Below are 20,600 nucleotides of genomic sequence, written 5' to 3'. Positions count from 1 at the left end.
ACAGTTTATCCCTAACCTTTAAGGATTCTGTATTTGTGTGTATTAAAACAGAAATTTTGCAGCTGTAGACTGCAGTACTAAAAATCTACCTCTTTCTCTCAGCAGGCTGTGGCTTTACGAAATGTTGGCTATACAACCAAGAGCATTCTTCCAACTTCACCTCCTGTCAAACAAAGCAATGCCCAACATTCTGCTTCTTTGGATTTTTATAACAACCCCAGCATCACCTTTCAGCTGAAGCAAACCAAAGTGGTTTACTCCGTTTCAAAAGAAAATTCATAGCCTGATATAGACTTTTTATAAAAAATGTCCAAAACCTTTTGCTTTTCGAACTACCTCAAAACCAGTATGAGTATAATGAAATGTATCCGGCTCATGTATGTCCTTTTGGGCATAATGGGGTTCAGAAGCCTGTATACAAAAAGACTGTTGTTAGTGTCTTTGCCAACACTTTTTGTGTTTAAATATTAAAAATATAAAATAATTAAGTTTTCAAAAGGTCAGCTCAATCTGTGTTATGACATGTGAGCATTGTTCTCTGTTCAACTGCTGTGTAGATGTAGTCAGATAAAAGAAATAAAGATACACTTGCTTGATAGAAAAAAACAAACTTGCTTGCTGTGTCCTGTACGGGCGCTGTTTCGCTTATTACTGTGCTTCATACTATGTATGGACTGGTTACTCCAGTCACAGATGCTGCTCCAGAGACTCGCGTCTCGCGCTGGTCTCGCGCCGGTCACCCTGATGCTTCTGCCCGCGTGTCTGCGCCGATGCGCGCGACTGCTATACTGGATCCCTGTTACGATCATTATCGTGGTTGTGATGTGGTCATACTACGCCTATGTCGTGCACTTCTGTTGGAGTGAGTAATATTTTTGCAAAATCATTAAAGTTAGTGGGATTAAAAGCCCATACGTTATATTCAAATGTAGGAGACCGAAGTTGATGTAGCCTAACAATTTGTTTCAGCGTCGGTGTTTTTTATGTTTTTCTAAACTTGTATATGATGCTCTTATATTTGACTGCTACAGATTAAAGTAGTTCTGAAATAAACAAGTATCACTTATCTGCTAATGTCTGTTACAACTACTCCATTGCTTAAATCATGGACGTTAGTTTTATATGTAGCCTATATATATATATACAGTTTTGTACAGAATTTTATTAAATTTATTTTTTCAAAGTTTATTACGCCAACGACCATCACCAACCCAACCCATAATTTATTTTAGTGCAAAATGGTAAACGAAGAGAAAACATTTGAATTGAAGACGGCAATCAATCAATCCAAAAAACATAATAGATTGTGTGTGTATTAGTCAGTCAGACGACTGACAAATGAAGTCTGTGTATTGTAGCCTACTATTTTTTCCAGTCTCAGTGGGTCCAGTAGAAGTGCATTGGTGCTCAATTGTAATGATTTCAGCCTTGTAGCTCATGTCATATTGGTTAAATTGAGTCTGTTGCATTCCATGGTCTCCCTCTTATTTTGGAAAGTCATTAAGCACCAGTTATAAATCTAAATATTTAAAACTGTTCAGTGATGTAGTGATATGACATCAGATGTTGTAACTTATGAATGATTCTTGTTCCTATTTGTGTGCCAGTCCTTCTTACCTGTGCAACGCAGAGAGGTATGAAATCTTTGTGGTTCCAAAGTTTGAATGGACAAATTTGGCATTTGCTTCCTGCTATTTTAATTGATAATTGTATATGTACTTATTCTCTCAGTGGTGTTCCTTTGCCTGTTCCACGTGTGTTTTGGGATGTTCTCGTGGTCATTTTGGAAAGCAGTGTCTACTCCACCATCCTCTCCTTCTTTGGAGGTACGGTCGCATTATAAATTGATAGTTCTTAACCAAAAAACAAGTTCCTCCCTTGGACCTTCTGGAGTATGGCATTTTGAAAATGGTGCAATCGTAATGGCATGTTTTTTTAGTACACAGAAAAAACAGACTTTTGTCTTACTTATCTTGGAGTACCATGTATATACTATAAATAAAGTACAATATTATGTCTTATACCATTGCTGCAGGACCGTAACCACCATAGACATTGAGGGGGACAAGTCCCCCCCAATAAACGGATATGGTCAAATTGTTGTTAGGATAACAAAAAGTTTTAAAAGTTAACTAGGCTGGTCTGCCTTAGTGGTCTGGCAGCACTTGTCAATGTCAAAATGATTGAGATGGCCAATCGAATCAAAAGCAAGCTTTAGTGACCACAGTAGCAGAACATGAATTACAGTGTGATTTTCCATTTGATAGAGTGCAGTGTAAGTAGCTAGATATTTAATGTTTGACTTCTTTTTTATGATAGAAATGTTGAATGGCCAACAGTAATATTCAGTGATTCAAACTACTTGACTTTTATGCCAAATTTTACTGTTTTGAATAAAAAATACAGGATTTCACATGATTCATGCAAATTCATAATTAAATGTGACAAGACGAGGAACATTAACAGAGCCGTTTTGGCACATTAGGCATACAACTAAAAGGGAATGTGTATAATAAATAAATATTTAAAATAATTTTTAACTTATAAAGTTTAAGGCAAAGCTCAAAGCCTATCTTTTTTCTTTGACTTTTAATTGTAGTTGATTTGTGCTGTCTGTTCTGTAATTTATGTTGTACATGGTGTTAAATGTTGATGATATTTGATGTAGTGTACAGCACCTTGGTTAATTGTTGTTTTTAGTGGTGCCATATGTTGAGTATTATTTGAAAATAATTCAAATAGATAATAAATTCTAGTTCTTTTTCTGTTTTTGTTTTCTTTATTCCATCAATGTACTATAGTACACCCGCAGACAGTACTTTTTTTGCAAGGGGAATTTAAACTCTTCACCATTTCTGCTGGCTTTACCAGCTTTACTCAAAGTTAGAAGAGATAAGTATACTTGGGCTCTTACGGGGGTCAGCCCATCCACTTGCAAATTATTCAAGTCAGGCATGTCATATGTGACAAATGAGCGTAAAAGAAACCCCTCTCCCTCTCAGAGCTATCTAATTTACTAATTGTATGTGTGTGCGTGGTTGTCTGTGTTCAGTTTCAGCTCTCCTCTTCAGACTCGCTACTCTTTGAGCAGGAACGTGGTGGTATGGAGAAGAGTCAGATTCTTCTGGAAATCTCCCAGAAGCTTCCAGTTCACACACGTACAGCAACCGGAGGTCAGGAAACCTGTCAGTGCTATAATGGAGAAATATGACAATGTAAAGTAAATAAAATCTCCAAACTAAACTGGACCCGTTCCAAATGTAACTCTATTCACACTGAACCTGTAAACATGAACCTGCGCCATCAGCATCATGTAATTGAGGGAAGACACTGAACTCTAGATTACTCCAGAGACACTGAATCTGCAATTAGTGCATTTTGAATGGCTTTCAGTGAAAAGCATCTGCATCATGTTAGAAGGTTCACTGCATCAGTGTTTCCTGCACTGCTTTGTAACAGGGGAATCTGTGATGCCTGTACTGAATACTCAGCAATGTGGCAACATAAATGATATTCCAGGTCTGTGTCTTGAGTTTGCAGTCTGATTCACAGACAATAACTATTATGTGTCCGTTCTTTTTAGTGAATCAAAAAAATGGAGTCCTATCAGTGTAGCTCAGATCCTGAAACAAATGGCTCTTATGAGCTTATTGTTTTATTGAATATTTCAAAAAGACAAGTTGCCATTTTAATCAATATCAAACACTGCCTTAATTTTCAGCTTTAGCAGAGAGAGAATTTCTACCATATAGATGTAAAATGGAGATTAAAACTGAAATACACCCAAATGAATTGGAAATTTGGAATCAGATTGAATTGGAAAATCTGTATCAATACCCAGTACCCAATAACGCTATGCTTGAGCAAACAGTTTGTGGATAGGCTACTACAAATGATGGCTGTGAAAGAGACTGTAAACACATTGAATAGGATATCTTTGTTGGTGAATAGCATAGGCTACTATTAAACAGTAGCGATAATTAAGCGCACCATAATATTCAGAAGTAAACAGTGTAGCTGACTTACAGATTCAGTTAACATCCACAAATGAATAAGCGCAACGATTCAGGGAGCAGGTACACAGTGAACTACGAGAAAAAGCTACGCTTGAGCAAACAGATGGTGAATAGGCTACTACAAATGATGGCCGTGAATAAAATATAATATTCTGTAGTAAACACAAACAGTGTAGCTGACTTAATGTTTATCTGACACTGTTTATGTCAGAATGTTTATTTTTAAACCACAACCTACTAAGTGCTTCTTTTACCGATATATATTTAAAGCAACACTAAGTAAGATTTTTTACCTTAAAATAATGTTTCCAAAATCGTTTCAGTGGTTCATCAAGTCGTGACATGGTGAAATGCACTTATGCCACAGCTTTGCGGTCATTAATCTGATATAGGCTATCCACGCTATGTAAGATTGCCAGATCGGGTCGCGTTTCTGTAGTTCTAATGAGACATAAGAAAACTACTAATTTGACTTGCTTTACGGCAAGCGTTACAATTGCTACAATTGCTCGTTCGTGATGTCTTAATACATCATACTTTCATAAAATCATGCATCATACTCTATTTTGTCTTTGGCCATTGTTGATTCCAAAGCTCGAAACAGTGTGTGCTCGTGCAACAGTAGGCTGCGGTAGGCTAAATTATTTACGACAACGGTAATGGACAATTCCGCTTCCAACCTGTAGGGCAACCGCAGAGGAAAAGTTACTTGGTGTTCCTTTAACGATATCTTTTGCATTTCTAATCCAAACAACGTCAAATTTGGCACTGCACTTACTCGTGCCCGTAGCAAGACACCTGTCAAGTTTGAAATCCATCGGACTAACGGTTCGAGAGATATGCGAATAACAGACACAGACAGACAGACGTTCCTGTAATTTATAGATAGATAGATAGATAGATAGATAGATAGATAGATAGATAGATAGATAGATAGATAGATAGATAAAGCACATATGCCTTATTCTGCATGACCATATTCTACATACCTTAATTCAGCCAATACCTAACTTAAAACTAACTTAATAACTATTAATAAGTAGCAATTAGGAGTTTGAGGCAAAAGTCGTAGTTAATAGTTAGGTAATAGTGAGAATTGTAACCTAAAATGTAGTGCGACCATATAGAAGATTATTTTCAATTAGTTAACAAAAAATCTTGGAGGATTCGGACTTCAATCAAAAGCATGCATATATATATATATATATATATATATATATATATATATATATATATATATATATATAATATAAATATAAATATATATGCATGCTTTTGATTGAAGTCCGAATCCTCCAAGATTTTTTGTTAACTAATTGAAAATAATCTTCTATTATAAGATATACAACATAATGAAAACATAACAGTCTCTTGTCAAAAAGGAATTTCATTTTCCTAAACGGTGGGGAAAATGTTATTTATTTATTGTTTGTGTGTGTGTTCATCTCAGCTATCAGGTTCTGTCATCACTGCCAATTGATAAAACCAGATCGCTGCCATCACTGTTCTGTCTGCCAAATGTAAGAATTGTTCTCTCTCTCTCTCTCTCTCTCCATTTCTTTGTGTGTATCAGTGCATCTCCCACTCATCTACACACTCTTCCCTTAATGAAAGGGAGAGACGTTGAAATGTGATCTGTGTGTGAGTGTTTGTGTGATAATTACAGGATGTTGTTGTAGCGCCTGGTTACATTTATTTGAGTGGACACAGTGAATCTTCTCAAATGAGTTTCGCTCCGTGTCAATATCAGGTTTCCTGCTTTTGATTAAAGTCCAGGTCTGAGTATGTGTGTGTGTGTGTGAGAGAGAGAGAGAGTGAGTGCAATAGAGAAAAAGAATGACTATGTGTGTTTGTGGAGATTTTGTGTGTGTGTGTGTGTGTCTGATTACACTGGGGTTTTTATTATTATTTAATGAGAATAGTTCCTGTGGCCTGTGCACTTCACTCCTGCGGTCTGTCTCTCTCTCTTTTTGTAGGTGTGTACTGAAGATGGATCATCATTGCCCCTGGTTTGTAAACTAAATTAAAAAATTGACTCTATTTACTTTCTAAATTCATGATTCTGTTTATTTTGAATGACTTATTGGTGTATTTTATTTTAAAGCATAAATAATCTTTGTAATCTATATCTTAGTACACTACAAAAAATGCTTTTCTTACTCAGTATTTTTTCTTGTTTTCAGTCCAAATATCTAGAAATTCTTCAATCAAGATGCATTTACTAGATGAGTAAAATGACAAGATATTATGTCCTGTTTTCCGGGGGAATTAATAAAAATTAAGTGAGTTGATGCTTAAAAAAAGCTTAAATTATCTGCCAGATAGCAGAAGCAAGATTATTTTTCTTACCTCATTGGCAGATCATTTTGCTTGTTTTAAGCAAAAACACATTTAATTTTTATTTATTTCCCCAGAAAATATTTTTTTTGTGATATTTGGACTGGAAACAAGACAAAAATACTAAGTAAGAAAAGCATTTTTTGCAGTGTAATAGCTAATTAAAGGTTAGTAACTTACTCTTCCTGTAAACATCTTTTATTTTCAGCTGTTGTTGCTTAGTCTGTTCAGGCTATTGGATATTGAAGCCAAATAGCTACTTAGATATTTAATTAGCTTGCATTCAGGAAGTAAAATGGTTATTTACGTACACTGACAAGACTTAACATGTTACATCTTGTTTAAATGAGTAATGTTATGTAAATTGTAAAATGTAAATTTTTAAAAAGTGACACTTATTCTCCTCTTCTGTGTGTATGTTGTGTGTTGTTGTGAGCATGTTCAGGCTGAATAACTGTATTGGGTTCTCCAACTATAAGTTCTTCATGCTCTTCCTCCTCTACTCATTCCTGTACTGCCTCCTCATCGTTGCAACAGTTACACCGACCTTCATCCAACTGTGGCTGGTGGGTGACATTTGTGTCTTTGAATTGCATATTTTTTTAGCAAGATTTACATGCACTTTGAGTGGTAGTGAGTCTCAGCCTCATATGGCACGTCCACAGATCACCCACAGTCGTTTGGCATTAAATATTTTAAATATACTCAGAATATTACACATTCTACAACCCCACTTCCAGAAAAGTTGGGACATTTTGTAAAGTGCAATAAAATCAAGAACCTCTGATTTGTTAATTCTCTTTAACCTTTATTTAACTGACAAACATACAAAGAAAAGATTTTCCAATGTTTTCACTGACCAACTGAATTTTATTCTGTAAAGATAAACAAATTTAAATTTTGATGGCTGCAACACACTCCAAAAAAGTTGAGACGGGGCAAAATAAAAGTTAAAAGATTATAGAATATCCAAGTTAAACTTTTGAAACAGCCCACAATGAGCAGGTGAATTGGTAATAGCTGAGGGTATCTTGATTGGGTATAAAAGGAGCATCTCAGTCTTTGCTAGCAAAGATGTGTAATGGCTTACCACTCTGTGCCAAGTTTCATGAGAGAATTGTCAAACAATTTAAAAAATCACATTTCTCAATGCAAGATTGAAAACAATTTATGTCTTTCACCATCTACGATACATAATACTGTGAAAAGATTCAGGGAATCCAGAGAAATCTGAGGCTGTGTAGGGCAAGGAAAGAAAACCTCAGTTGGATGTGTGTCACCTTCAAACCCTCAGATGGCATTGCATGAGAAACTCTGTTAAATACAGCCACCTGCTCAGGAGTACTTTGGAAAACTGTTTTCACACGGTCTGTTGCGGCATCAAGAAATGCCACTTAAATCTCTGTTACGCAAGGAGAAATAGATCAGTTCAATGCAGAGATGCTGGTGAGTTCTCTGAACCCAAACTCATCTCAGATGGTCTAAAAGACAGTGGAAATATGTGCTGTGGTTTGATGAGTCCATGTTTCAGCTTGTTTTTGGGAGAAACAGCATTGGGTTCTCGGTCCCAAGGACAAAAGGGGCCATCCAGACTTTCATCAACGACAGGTGCAAAATCAAACATCTGTCCTGGTATGGAGGTGCATCAGTGCAAATGCCATGGGTGACTTGCATGTGTGTGAAGGTATCACTGACGTGGAGGCGTATATTGGGATTGTACAGAGAGACACACTGCCATCAAGATTACTTGTTTCCTGGGAAGCAAGACAATACCAGGCCTTATTCAGCACATGCTACATCCGAGTGGTTTCTAAACACCATAGAGTGGATGTGCCTGACAGTCCAGATGTGTCTCTAATTGAAAATGTGTGACCCATCATGAAAAGGAGAATCAGACAACGACGACCTTGGACTGTTATGCAGCTGTCTCGTATCAGGCGAGATTGGGCAAAAATTCCACTTGCAGAAGTTAGTATTCTCAGTTCCCGAACAATTAAAAAGTGTAATTAAAAGGAAAGGTGATGACACATGGTAAACATGCCTCTGTCCCAACTTAATTGAAGTGTGTTGCAGCCATCAAAATCCAAATTTGTTTATATTTACAAAATACAATTAAGTTGATCAGTGAAAACATCGGAAATCTTTTCTTTGTACTTTTGTCAGTTAATCAAAATTAACAAATCACAGATTCTTGATTTTATTGAGTTTAACAAAATTTCCCAACTTCTGGAAATGGGGTTGTAATAAAGTGTATTGCTTAAGTAGCTTTGGATTAAAGTACCTAGCAAATGACATGTAAATATAATTGAAGTGACGTTTTACCTTTTGCAGTATAATGTATTCTTATTTATATAATAATTTGGTAACACTTACAATAAGTTTCCATGTGTTAACATTAGATTGCTGCACTACTAAACATGAACGAACAATGAACAGGAATTTTTTCACTTAGTTGATGTTAATTTCAACATTTACTAACACATTTTTACAATCAAAAGTTGTATGTTAACATTAGTTAATTTGCTGTAAACAAACAATGAAAATTTGTATTAAGAAATGCTGTGAAAAGTATATTGCTCATTGTTAGTTTGTTTGCTTCTGCATTTACTAATATTAATGGGATCTCTCTCTCTCTCTCTCTCTCTCTCTCTCTCTCTCTCTCTCCCTCTCCCCCTCTCAGGGCAAACTGTTTGATAGTTGTGTTAAACTGCATGTCTTGTTCTTGACACTGGTGTCGGCCATGTTTGCTGTTACCCTCTGTTTTTTGCTGCTCTTCCACATCTGGCTGCTCGCCAGCAACAAAACTACTCTTGGTAAAACCTACATTTCACATACAGTATGCACATTATTTGTATTAGGTTTTGTAGGCGTCATAACATCTCTTGCTCTCTTTCTCTTAGAGTGGTTGTCGGTCCCCTTTTTTGCAGATGGACCAGGAAGTAAAGCATTTGATGTGGGTGTCAGGGCAAACTTCTTACAGGTGTTTGGAAAGAAAAAGAGACACTGGCCATTTCCAGTGATTAGCAGGTCCGTATTAAGAAGTAATCACCATTGATGGCACATTTACAATGCAACACAAGATTTCTATTTCATATAAATGCAGTTGTTTTTTTTCTATTAATAAAAGATTCCTGGAAAAAATGCATCACGGTTTCTACAAAATATTAAGCAGAACAATTGTTTTGATAATAAAAATGACTCTTCAGCACCAAATCAGCCAAATAGAATGATTTCTGAAGGAAAACTTTGCTATCACAGAAAAAGATGTGTGTATAAATAGAGTACTGTGCTTTGGCACGTTAGTATTTTCACCAAATCTATTATTTTAAGCCAGTTATTTGTATCTTTTGCTTTAGTGTGTCAGTAGGAAATATCATTTTACATTTCCAAATATTCCCTTTGCCATTTATTATAATAATCCAGTGAGATGTTCAAGGAGTCTGACAACAGCTGGTATGATCTGATCTCACCATCATCGAGTCCATCTGTGATTACATGAAGAAATAGAAAAAACTGAGACGGACTAAATCTAGAAGAACTGTGGCAACATCTCCAAGACGCTTGAAGAAACCTTCCTGCAAAGTGACCCGAAAAACTATGCGCAAGTGTACCTGGGACAAAAGCTGTTTTAAACGCAAAGGGTGGTCACTCCAAATATTGATTTGATTTAGTTAATAAAAGTTAATTAATAAATAAAATCTTATGACATTATTTTTGAAAGCATCCTCACTTTACAGCATTTTTACACAAGTGCCTAAAACTTCTCACAGTACTGTAGCATTGCAGGTCGGTTTCTTCAATCGACTTGGAGGAATTGCTGCAGTTCTTATAGATTGAATCTGTCTCAGTTTTTTCTACTGCATGTAATCACAGACAGACTCGATGATGAGAACAAATCTCCGTGTGGATATTATTACAATTAATGGCAAAAGGAAAGTTTGGAAATTTAAACTGATATTTCCTACTGACACCCTACAGCAAACTATATAAATAACTGGCTTAAAAACTTTTTTCAGTGCTGTATATACAGTATCTCACAAAAGTGAGTACACCCCACACATTTCAGCAAACATTTTATTATATGTACTCAAGGGACAATACTATAGAAATGAAACTTGGATATGTTTTAGAGTAGTCAATGTGCTGCTTGTATAGCAGTATACTGTATATTTACTGTCCTCTGAAAATAACTCAACATACAGCCATTATTGTCAAAATAGCTGACAACAAAAGTGAGTACACCCTAAGTGATAACAACAGTACGTCATTTAACCATGCAAAGCCACATGTCCTATTCTTCATTTTCATGTTTTTGTCAGCTTGACAGGACCATACAAATTGTTGTATCTTGTATTAGAGTTAAAATTTTTGCTTTGAGTACAATTCTCTAATACTGACCACTGGATGTTCAACATGGCACCTCATGTCAATTAACTCTCTAAGGATCTGAGAACTAGAATTGTTGCTCTCCACAAAGATGGCCTAGGCTATAAGAAGATTGGTAACACCCTGAAACCGAGTTACAGTACAGGCCAGGGTCATACAGAGGTTTTTTAAGACGGGTTCCACTCGGAACAGGCCTCGCAAGGGTCAATCATCGTGCTGTGCGTCAGGTGCAGAAGCTGGCTTCAAAAAACAGACACATGAGTGCTGCCAGCATTGCTTTAGAGGTTGCAGAAGCGGAAGGTCAGCTTGTCAGTACTCAGAACATACACCACACCCCGCAACAAGTCGGTTGGCATGGCTGTCGTCCCAGAAGGAAGCCTCTTCTGAAGCTGGCTCACAAGAAAGTCTGTGAGCCAAGAGCTGTCCAAGAGCATGAATTACTGGAACCATGTCCTGTGGCCTGATGAGACTAAGATCAACTTGTTTGGCTCAGATGGTGTCCAAAATGTGTGGCGATGCCCTGGTGAGGAGTACCAAGAAAACGGTGTCTTGCCTACAGTCAAGCATGGTGGTGGTAGCATCATGGTCTGGGGCTGCATGAGTGCTGCTGGTACTGGGGATCTGTGCATTGTTGAGGGAAACATGGATTTCAACATGTACTGTGACATTCTGAAGCAGAACATGATGCCCTCCCTTCAGAAACTGGGCCAAACGACATGATAACGACCCCAAACACACTGCTAAGATGACAACTGCCTTGCTGAGGACACTGAAGGTAAAGGTGATGGAGTGGCCAAGTATGTCTCCAGACCTGAACCCTATTGAGCACCGGTGGTGATCCTCAAGCGGGAGGTAGAGAAGCGCCACGTGTCTAACATCCAGCAGCTCCGTGATGTCATGGAGGAGTGGAAGAGGATCCCAGCAACAACCTGTTAAGCTCTGGTGAACTCCAGGGCCAGGAGGATTAAGGCAGTGCTAGATAACAATGGTGCTCACACTAAATATTGAGACTTTGGACACAGTTTTGACATGTTCTCTTAGGGTGTACTCACTTTTGTTGCAAGCTATTTTGGCAATAATGGCTGTATGTTGAGTTATTTTCAGAGGACAGTAAATATGCACTGCTATACAAGCAGCACATTGACTACTCTAAAATATATCCAAATTTAATTTCTATAGTATTGTCCCTTGAGAAGATATACTAGAATGTTTGCTGAAATGTGAGGGGTGTACTCACTTTTGTGAGATACTGTATATATATATATACAGACACAGTTATGTATTTACAATAATAGAAAGCAGCTATTTTAAATTGCAATAATATTTCACAATATTACTGTTTTTATTTTTGATTAAATATACAGCCTAAGAGACTTTTAATTAAAATTTTATATTAATGCTTCCAGTCATTTACATTGCTGCCTGTTGGCAATGACACTCAAGGCTGGTCTTTCAGTAGTTAGGAGAGTTTTAGGCATTATGCTTCATTTAGCTTAAGTACACTGCTTACTCATGATAAAATCACTGTAAGCACAGCTTTGAGAATAAAAAAGATGTCGCAATAATAACATTTTTCAGTTTTCAGATTAAAATACCAGTATTGATGAATTTCAAAACTGCATTTCCTTGTTAAATACTGCCATTTCGCTGTTTAGCAAACGGACATTTAATCTAAGCCAGCAGTCACAAACATTTAAGGGCCTGGTTTCACAGACAAGGCTTAGATTAAGCCAGGATTAGGCCTTAGTTCAACACTTTTATAAATGTGCCTTAAAAGAAAACATTACTGGTCCGAATTTTGAGACAAAAAATTGGCATTGACATTTTAAGATATGTCAGAGCAAGTTGCTTTCAGTTTAAACAGCTCAAACATGCATTTTAGTCTGGATTATTTTAAGCCTTGTCTGTGAAACCAGACAAAGATGTGTGATTTCTTTTGAATTAATGCCACAGCACAGATGCCATAGCTTATGTTTACCAACTGTTTCTTTTACATCTATCATAGTCAAGGGGATGGACATTCATTCCCCTTGAGATGGCAGATGTCGTCTCACAGTCCTTCATTGATAAATGGAAATGGGCATTGTGTCATGGAAGGAACTATGGGTAAGAAATATATTATCTGAATCATATTTCAAAATTTAACAAATTGATTAATCAATCCAAGTCCAGTTTCCCGGTTTACAGAGAGTCATCTAATTATATGTCAGCACTGTTGTCAGAATGGTTTGGTAAATCTTTTATTTAGAGGGAGACTGAATTTATCCCAGTTCTCACGCTGTCTCTGAAGGTGATCTCCTCTCTGCTTCTGTCATTAACTTAAGTGTGCTATCACAAAGAGTAGGATTACGATCACACATCCTCTAAAATTCCCCCAGTAACTCTAAATAGCACTCTGAATAGTCTTATTTTTAATTCTCAGAAGTAACTGGCAGTTTAGGAGAGAAACGTAAGGAATCTTCTATTGTAATTCAAAGTTGATCTTTAATTTAGAATTTTGGGAAAAGGAGGTTCAGACTCCAAGTATATACTGCCCCCGTGAGGCCAATCCAGGGCTGCACAGCCTAATCGATCTAATTCTGATTTGAGCCATTTGTATCATTCTGTTCTGCCATCAGTCTCACTTGAGGGGGTCTCCGTTACCATAGCAGTGGATGACTAGAAGTAATGAAATAAGGTATGAGAAATGCTTGCTGTGCATTTTCAGCAGTGTCAAAGTGTTCAAATGAAAATCCAAATAACAGAAATGTGTTTTTGTCTTTCTAGGTTAACGGAATGTGTTGTGTGACATTTTCACAGTGAGGTGATTTTAGAAAGATCTCAGTCACAGCCTGGTTAAGCTTACAGGAGTGGCGGCCGGCCTTCAGGGAGAACGAGGGGTGAGGGTGAACACCTGCCCGCATGCTCAGTTTTCACCTGGAACACTTCCTAAGGGAGCGATCAGGTCTCCGAAACCTCTTTTACTGATCAAGGTGTGAGAGAGCTTTATCAGGTGTCCCTGCTCAGCGATAATCTTTTAAATTCAATGTTTTTGTGGTGAAATGTAGTGGTTTTTCTGTTGTAGGATTGGATTCTAGCTTTATGGTGACACTACTAAATAATTGAATAACAAAGTTTATGAAAATAAAAGGCAATTCCTTTAATACAAAATATTTTTATTTGTAATATTTATTTTCTTGTATTTGCATCATTCTAGAGTGTTCTGGCAGCACATTGTTCAACAGTCTAGAACACAGTTTTTTTTAATCCTGGTGGGATCATGGATAAGCATCACTTGATCCATTTGCTCACATTAAACATGGATAAATACATAACCAATAAAAATACAGAGGCCAGCCCAGATCAACCAATCTCACACTCACACAGACACTTGGTATGGGCTGGTCAGGCTTCAGATGACTCCAAGTGAACTTGTATGGAATTGGTGGTTTGTCAGTCTGTGCCAAAATACCTCTGGCCGAAATGTGTCGGAGCGACAGCGTGAACTTCAGTTGTCAGTATAGTGATGTCAGGAAACTCCTGAACAATGGACCGTGCACCTGCACACATCACACACATTGTTATGGAGGTGCAGTGTGCACCATTTAAAAAATGGACTTATATATATATATATATATATATATATATTAAGGAAGAAATTAATGTTTTTCTGCAAGGGTGCATAAGATTGCATACAATTAAATCGAAAGTGAAAATCAAAAGATTTCTATTTCAAATGACTGCTGTTCTTTTGAACTTTTAATTAATCAAAAAGTCCTTAAAACAAATGTTTCCACAAGCAGCACAACCATTTCCAACATTGATAATAATAAGAAATGTTTCTTGAGCACCAAAATCAGCATATTAGAATGATTTCTGAAGGATCATGTGACACTAAAAATTGGAGTAATGGCTGCTGAAAAAAATAACTTTGGTCTCACAAGGAAAAATTACATTGTAAAATACATTAAAACAGAAAACAGTTATTTTAAATTGTAGTATTTCATAATACTGTGTTTTTACTGTATTTTTGATCAAATAAATGCAGCCCTTGGTGAGCATGAGACGACGACTTTTAATATCATCCTACTGGCCCAAAACCTTTGAATAGTACAGGTCCTTCTCAAAAAATTAGCATATTGTGATAAAGTTCATTATTTTCCATAATGTAATGATAAAAATTAAACTTTAATATATTTTAGATTCATTGCACACCAACTGAAATATTTCAGGTCTTTTATTGTTTTAATACTGATGATTTTGGCATAAATCTCAAAAAAATAGCATATTTCATCCGACCAATAAAATAAGTGTTTTTAATACAAAAAAAGTCAACCTTCAAATAATTATGTTCAGTTATGCATAGGGATGGGAATTGATAAGAATTTAACGATTCCGATTCCATTATCGATATTGCTTATCGATTCGATTCCTTATCGATTCTCTTATCGATTCTCATTGGGTGATAGCCTGGGAAAACCCAGACAACTTCTGGCAAATTTAGATTTGCTCTGAAAGTTAGTCTGGCAAAGAGCTCATTCAAACCCATTTCCAATCCGTCGAAATCGAGGCACCAATCAGAAACGTTAGGGCGGGCTTTACAAGATGACGACAGCGCTGGGATTTTGAAGCAGATTTTGTAGCCTACATTACAAAGATGGATGCCGCCGTCGAACATCACTCGTTCGAATCAGCTATCGCGTTTTTTTAAGCGATTTGAACGTTTCTTTTTTGTTAAAAACCGAGCAAAGAACAACAATCGGGAGATGTTTCTCCACCGCTCTGCATACGTCATCTCCTTCATCACTCTGATTGGTTTTAGGTCTATCCGCGACGTCCGTTGGTGACGCCCCTCTGGAAATGATTTGTCTATGACGCTTTGCCAGACCCTAACTCAGTTACAACTGAGAATGGTCTGGTTTTAACCAGGCTAATTGGGTGAGGGAATAAGTACAAATTTGTTAGTTTGTATTAACTTATTGAACTTATAACAACTTATTTGTTTGTTAATTATTATTAACTCGCTGACACAGCACAGAGTATTAGGTGTGAACCAACACTGGTCTCACTGTTCGGTTCGATTACGATTATCATGTCATCGATTCAGTTCAATTCGATATCTCGATGCATTAGCCTACATGCACTGCATCCTCAATTTTCAATTTTACTGCAAAAGTGATGTGTGCGTGCGTGCGTGCGCGTGTTCGCCTGTTTGTGAAGTCGCAGTGACAGAAACAGTGACATTCCAGTTTAAGTTTCATGGGACTAAAGTCTGTTCATGCTGTGTGTGTGTGGCCAAATGTTTCTGGATATTGGAGGTAGTTCCCCCCCTTTGACGAATTGGAAATTTTACAAGTGTTGCAACTAGTGACCGTATTGTTATGAGGCGCCGTCATACTCTCATTGAGTATGTGCGCGAGTTTGAGTGTGTGCGTGTGCTCGCGTCTCATATGAGTATGTGCGTGGAGAGTTTGAGTGCGCGCGCGTCTCATATGAGTATTGTGCCTGGAGAGTTCCGCGCATCTCGTGTGTGTAGAGTTTGCGTGTATGTGCGTGACCGACTTATGGTGTGTCGTTGTGCATTTCATATGTATTTGTTTGAGCATTCAGCAGTGTACATGTATGTTTGACTACTTAGTATACGTGTATGCAAGTGTTTCATATATGTGTGCGTGAATGAAGTTTGATTTAAGCCCTAGACAGCGCCTCATATTGTCGCCTTTTCGCGTAAAATATAACCAAACTTTAGAGCGCTTCTCGATGCCATGTTTGCTGCGTTCTGAACCAAAACAAGGCAGCGCGTGTGTGACGTCATGACACATTTGCAACGAGCGGAACCGATAAGCGGAATCGTTAAGCAGGCATACTACTAACGGTTCCAAGGAATTGGTTCACTGGGCACCGGTTCTGAAGAACAACCGGTTCTCGATTGCCATCCCTAGTTATGCACTCAATACTTGGTCGGGAATCCTTTTGCAGAAATGACTGCTTCAATGCGGCGTGGCATGGAGGCAATCAGCCTGTGGCACTGCTGAGGTGTTATGGAGGCCCAGGATGCTTCGATAGCGGCCTTAAGCTCATCCAGAGTGTTGGGTCTTGCGTCTCTCAACTTTCTCTTCACAATATCCCACAGATTCTCTATGGCAGGCCAATTGAGCACAGTAATACCATGGTCAGTAAACCATTTACCAGTGGTTTTGGCACTGTGAGCAGGTGCCAGGTCGTGCTGAAAAATGAAATCTTCATCTCCATAAAGCTTTTCAGCAGATGGAAGGATGAAGTGCTCCAAAATCTCCTGATAGCTAGCTGCATTGACCCTGCCCTTGATAAAACACAGTGGACCAACACCAGCAGCTGACATGGCACCCCAGACCATCACTGACTGTGGGTACTTGACACTGGACTTCAGGCATTTTGGCATTTCCTTCTCCCCAGTCTTCTTCCAGACTCTGGCACCTTGATTTCCGAATGACATGCAAAATTTGCTTTCATCCGAAAAAAGTACTTTGGACCACTGAGCAACAGTCCAGTGCTGCTTCTCTGTAGCCCAGGTCAGGCGCTTCTGCCGCTGTTTCTGGTTCAAAAGTGGCTTGACCTGGGGAATGCGGCACCTGTAGCCCATTTCCTGCACACGCCTGTGCACGGTGGCTCTGGATGTTTCTACTCCAGACTCAGTCCACTGCTTCCGCAGGTCCCCCAAGGTCTGGAATCGTTCCTTCTCCACAATCTTCCTCAGGGTCCGGTCACCTCTTCTCGTTGTGCAGCATTTTTTGCCACACTTTTTCCTTCCCACAGACTTCCCACTGAGGTGCCTTGATACAGCACTCTGGGAACAGCCTATTTGTTCAGAAATTTCTTTCTGTGTCTTACCCTCTTGCTTGAGGGTGTCAATGATGGCCTTCTGGACAGCAGTCAGGTCGGCAGTCTTACCCATGATTGCGGTTTTGAGTAATCAAAAAGGCTGGGAGTTTTTAAAAGCCTCAGGAATCTTTTGCAGGTGTTTAGAGTTAATTAGTTGATTCAGATGATTAGGTTAATAGCTCGTTTAGAGACCCTTTTCATGATATGCTAATTTTTTGAGATAGGAATTTTGCGTTTTCATGAGCTGTATGCCAAAATCATCAGTATTAAAACAATAAAAGACCTGAAATATTTCAGTTGGTGTGCAATGAATCTAAAATATGAAAGTTTAATTTTTATCATTACATTATGGAAAATAATGAACTTTATTAAAATATGCTAATTTTTTGAGAAGGACCTGTAGAGTATATAATTTATAAGTCGAGTCACCTTCATTTATATAGCAGTTTTTACAATACAGATTGTTTCAAAGCAGCTTTACAGTGATTATAGTAAATTAATGCAACAAAGATTGTTTTGGCTATAGAGCAGCTCTAAAAGAAAGTCATTGTCTAGCTTAAGCAAGCTTTTAATTGATTAATTTCCGTTGTAAAGATCATTAGTCATTAACTTAGGGACCGCTTACAAGGTAGAAAACAGAAAACTTTTAGTGCGTTCTGGCTGTTCAATTACACAACAATAGCGTTTTGGTGTCCTGAGAACGCAAACTTTGAAATAGGTTTCAAAATGCGAGTTTTTGAAAACGAGTTTTAAAAGCGATACTGTTCCCATCTCCGTGTAAACTTAAAAAACGTGAATCTGTGCGGGCGCGTAGTCTTTCTTACAAAGTGACATTGCCAATTACTTGTCTGGCATGCATAATACAGCGTTTTTAGTCGTTTCCGGGTATCGTGTGAACGGGAATCATTTTGATAATGTTTTCATATGTACAGAGGAAAAATGTTTGCCGTGAAAAAAAAACAACTTGTGCCAATGAGGCCTTCGCAGGGGATAGTCTAGTTGACCGTCTCTGCTGATACTTCAGGGCTGCGTTAAAAAGTTATTATAAATGACTGAGAATATTCCAAATATACAGCTACGTTCAAATTGTTTCATAAATGTCCCTTGTTTGTTTGTTTGTTACCAAGAGTGCTATTAACATGTACTAAGATAGATAAAATACAGACATTTAAGAAGTGATTGGTTTGTAAATGAGAATACAAATCAAGTCTTCACTGTTCGTGTCTTACCGTGTGGAGTGGAGAATAGACTCAGTAGTATGATATGTTTGGCCAGCAGGCCGTGTTCATTCAGCACCCGCACTGCTTCTATCACAGTGTTGCCTGTACCTGAACACATACAATAATAAATTGTCTCTTTAAATGCCATATTTGACCATGTTTAAATCCAGATTTCCCCCAAAAGAAAATGCAAAAAATCGCTCAAATTCCATGTGGGTCAGCTTAATGCCTTGTTATAGAGGTGAATTACTCACTGAGAATAGGGTACATGAGCAGAACTTTCCTTCTGCTGATGTCAGGAGGAAACTTTGCATAGTAAACTTTGGCCTTTTGTGTCTCCTCATCACTCTGGATCAGAATCTTCCCAATACGGATTGACCTGCAGCAATCTCTCAGGCCTTGCTCCATGGCCTCACCTGCTCACATTAACATATGTGTTTAATTATAAAAGGCATGCACACTAAATAGGGGTGTGTGTTTTTTCATCATGGCTGTATGTGTATGAATTTGTGAGAAAGAAAGAGACTCACCACTCCTCATGATGCTAACCCCACAGTTTCCCTTTTCAAATTTCACACCCTCATATTTATGCCCTGCATAAGGAGTATAAAATGAAACTGAATTTGGACAAATTCAACAGCTGGTGGCAGCAATGCCATGTTCATGTGCAAAAGAAGAGGGGGGTAATCACCATGGTTACAGGCTCACCTGTTGGTGTGGTTACAGTGCATTCACTGTATGGAAGCTGATTGAGACCCTCTTCCACCACTAATCTTATCTGAGAGCAAAACAACCAATCAGAATAGAGAGTAGAAAACCAAATACAGAACATAAGAGTTGACCGAGTAATATGACAATACTAAAAGAAAATCAAGTTGATTCTTCAATAAATATAGTAAAATAGAAAAAGCAATCAATGAATATGAAACGTAACTAATCAACAATATATTCACTTTGTGTTGATTGCCAAATGTATTGTGTGAGCTACCTTTATTTACAAGGTCTTTGTAGGAATAATGACTGGTTATAGACCGTTAATAGGATATAAGACAAGGCCACAATTCTTTACCATTTTCGGGTGATGCTTACCAATCTATCGGCACAGAACACAAAATCACCTCTACTGGTAGTTCTGGGTTAGACAGAAGAAGAAAAGTCACTATGCGACAAAATTGCAATATATAATACATGTTGATTGATCTGCAACCAAATGACATGAGGGTTTATTCCATGGACATTTTAGATACATTCTGTTAAGTTACAAGTTTATGCTCCTGTACACATGAAATTATATTTAGGTGCATATGATAAAGATCTGGCCTATGGGGACACGCGCAATGTGCACTCTATCCGTTTATAAGGCAGACTGGAGACTCACTTGTCCCGAATGATAGTCTGAAGTTCTCGTATTTGGTCATTTAATGGCAAGAGTTTCAGCTGAGGTCCTATTTGTCCCCGGATGTCGCTCATGGTTTGGTTATCACACGGTTCCGTGTCATCTTGACAGGTCTCGGCAGCAGGGCTACTGCGTGCGAAGCGTACGTGCTTCGCGGCGTGTTCGGGGCTTTCACTGTTATTCAGCTGCTGATTATGGCACGGCATCTTTTCGATAAGATCCGTTTCCATAGGACTAAAACCACAAGAAGGAAACACTACACGAAAACACCTGATCCACTTAAATGATGGCTGTTCTTTTCAACTGACGAGGTTTTCAGTGATCCACTATCTCGCCATGTCTATAGCTGAGCGGAGGAGACGCATGATACATGACGCACGCTCCCGGGAACAACAACCTGACGTC

General features: G+C 38.0%; 3 protein-coding genes across 8 annotated transcripts in view; 2 read left to right on the top strand and 1 right to left on the bottom strand.

The window, feature by feature from the left end:
- The window catches only part of atrxl (ATRX chromatin remodeler, like), a 23,951-nt gene extending 23,341 nt beyond the window's left edge, over positions 1 to 610 (top strand). For 2 of the 3 annotated variants that reach the window (XM_077241200.1, XM_077241198.1), the window contains exon 34: positions 103 to 610. In XM_077241200.1, coding sequence (XP_077097315.1) covers positions 103 to 282 — 180 coding nt within the window. In that variant the 3' untranslated portion in view covers positions 283 to 610. The remainder of the gene's footprint in view (positions 1 to 102) is intronic. The other variant, XM_077241199.1, reaches the window with a different exon arrangement.
- On the top strand, positions 553 to 13,887 carry zdhhc15a (zDHHC palmitoyltransferase 15a). 4 transcript variants are annotated; one of them, XR_013206849.1, is made up of 12 exons: positions 553 to 862; positions 1,608 to 1,634; positions 1,732 to 1,826; positions 3,053 to 3,173; positions 5,467 to 5,536; positions 5,993 to 6,025; positions 6,799 to 6,919; positions 9,034 to 9,166; positions 9,254 to 9,380; positions 12,745 to 12,845; positions 13,233 to 13,416; positions 13,506 to 13,569. XR_013206849.1 is itself a non-coding variant. In XM_077241214.1 (12 exons), the coding sequence occupies exons 1-11, from the start codon at positions 670 to 672 to the stop codon at positions 13,399 to 13,401; spliced, it is 1,065 nt and encodes a 354-aa protein (XP_077097329.1). In that variant the 5' UTR covers positions 553 to 669; the 3' UTR covers positions 13,402 to 13,416; positions 13,506 to 13,887. The 4 variants fall into 4 exon arrangements, 2 of the variants coding, with proteins under 2 accessions (XP_077097329.1, XP_077097328.1); XR_013206848.1 differs by having other exon boundaries at positions 6,790 to 6,919; XM_077241214.1 differs by having other exon boundaries at positions 13,358 to 13,416; positions 13,506 to 13,887.
- On the bottom strand, positions 13,878 to 20,600 carry uprt (uracil phosphoribosyltransferase (FUR1) homolog (S. cerevisiae)). Its single transcript, XM_077241215.1, has 7 exons — positions 20,178 to 20,600; positions 19,889 to 19,931; positions 19,508 to 19,577; positions 19,330 to 19,392; positions 19,054 to 19,215; positions 18,809 to 18,907; positions 13,878 to 14,278 (listed from the first exon to the last, which is right to left on the bottom strand). The coding sequence occupies exons 1-7, from the start codon at positions 20,423 to 20,425 to the stop codon at positions 14,172 to 14,174; spliced, it is 792 nt and encodes a 263-aa protein (XP_077097330.1). The 5' UTR covers positions 20,426 to 20,600; the 3' UTR covers positions 13,878 to 14,171.

This window comes from Siphateles boraxobius, unplaced genomic scaffold (genome assembly GCF_051911475.1).
Source record: "Siphateles boraxobius isolate OS27281-9 unplaced genomic scaffold, OSU_SipBor_1 24, whole genome shotgun sequence".
NCBI lineage: Eukaryota > Metazoa > Chordata > Actinopteri > Cypriniformes > Leuciscidae > Siphateles > Siphateles boraxobius.
Note: the sequence above shows the minus strand (reverse complement) of the source record. Positions and strands in the feature narration are given on the sequence as shown.

Bases quoted from the DNA above. Each gene is read 5' to 3' on its own strand.
- zdhhc15a (XM_077241213.1), top strand. From the start codon at position 670: ATGGACTGGTTACTCCAGTCACAGATGCTGCTCCAGAGACTCGCGTCT. The intron at 1,635-1,731 runs GTATGAAATCTT...TTATTCTCTCAG, and splicing joins TACCTGTGCAACGCAGAGAG to TGGTGTTCCTTTGCCTGTTC. The intron at 5,537-5,992 runs GTAAGAATTGTT...CTCTTTTTGTAG, and splicing joins CACTGTTCTGTCTGCCAAAT to GTGTGTACTGAAGATGGATC.
- uprt (XM_077241215.1), bottom strand. From the start codon at position 20,425: ATGGAAACGGATCTTATCGAAAAGATGCCGTGCCATAATCAGCAGCTG. The intron at 19,578-19,888 runs GTAAGCATCACC...TTTTGCTCTCAG, and splicing joins TGTTCTGTGCCGATAGATTG to ATAAGATTAGTGGTGGAAGA. The intron at 14,279-18,808 runs GTAAGACACGAA...TGATGTGTGCAG, and splicing joins TCTATTCTCCACTCCACACG to GTGCACGGTCCATTGTTCAG.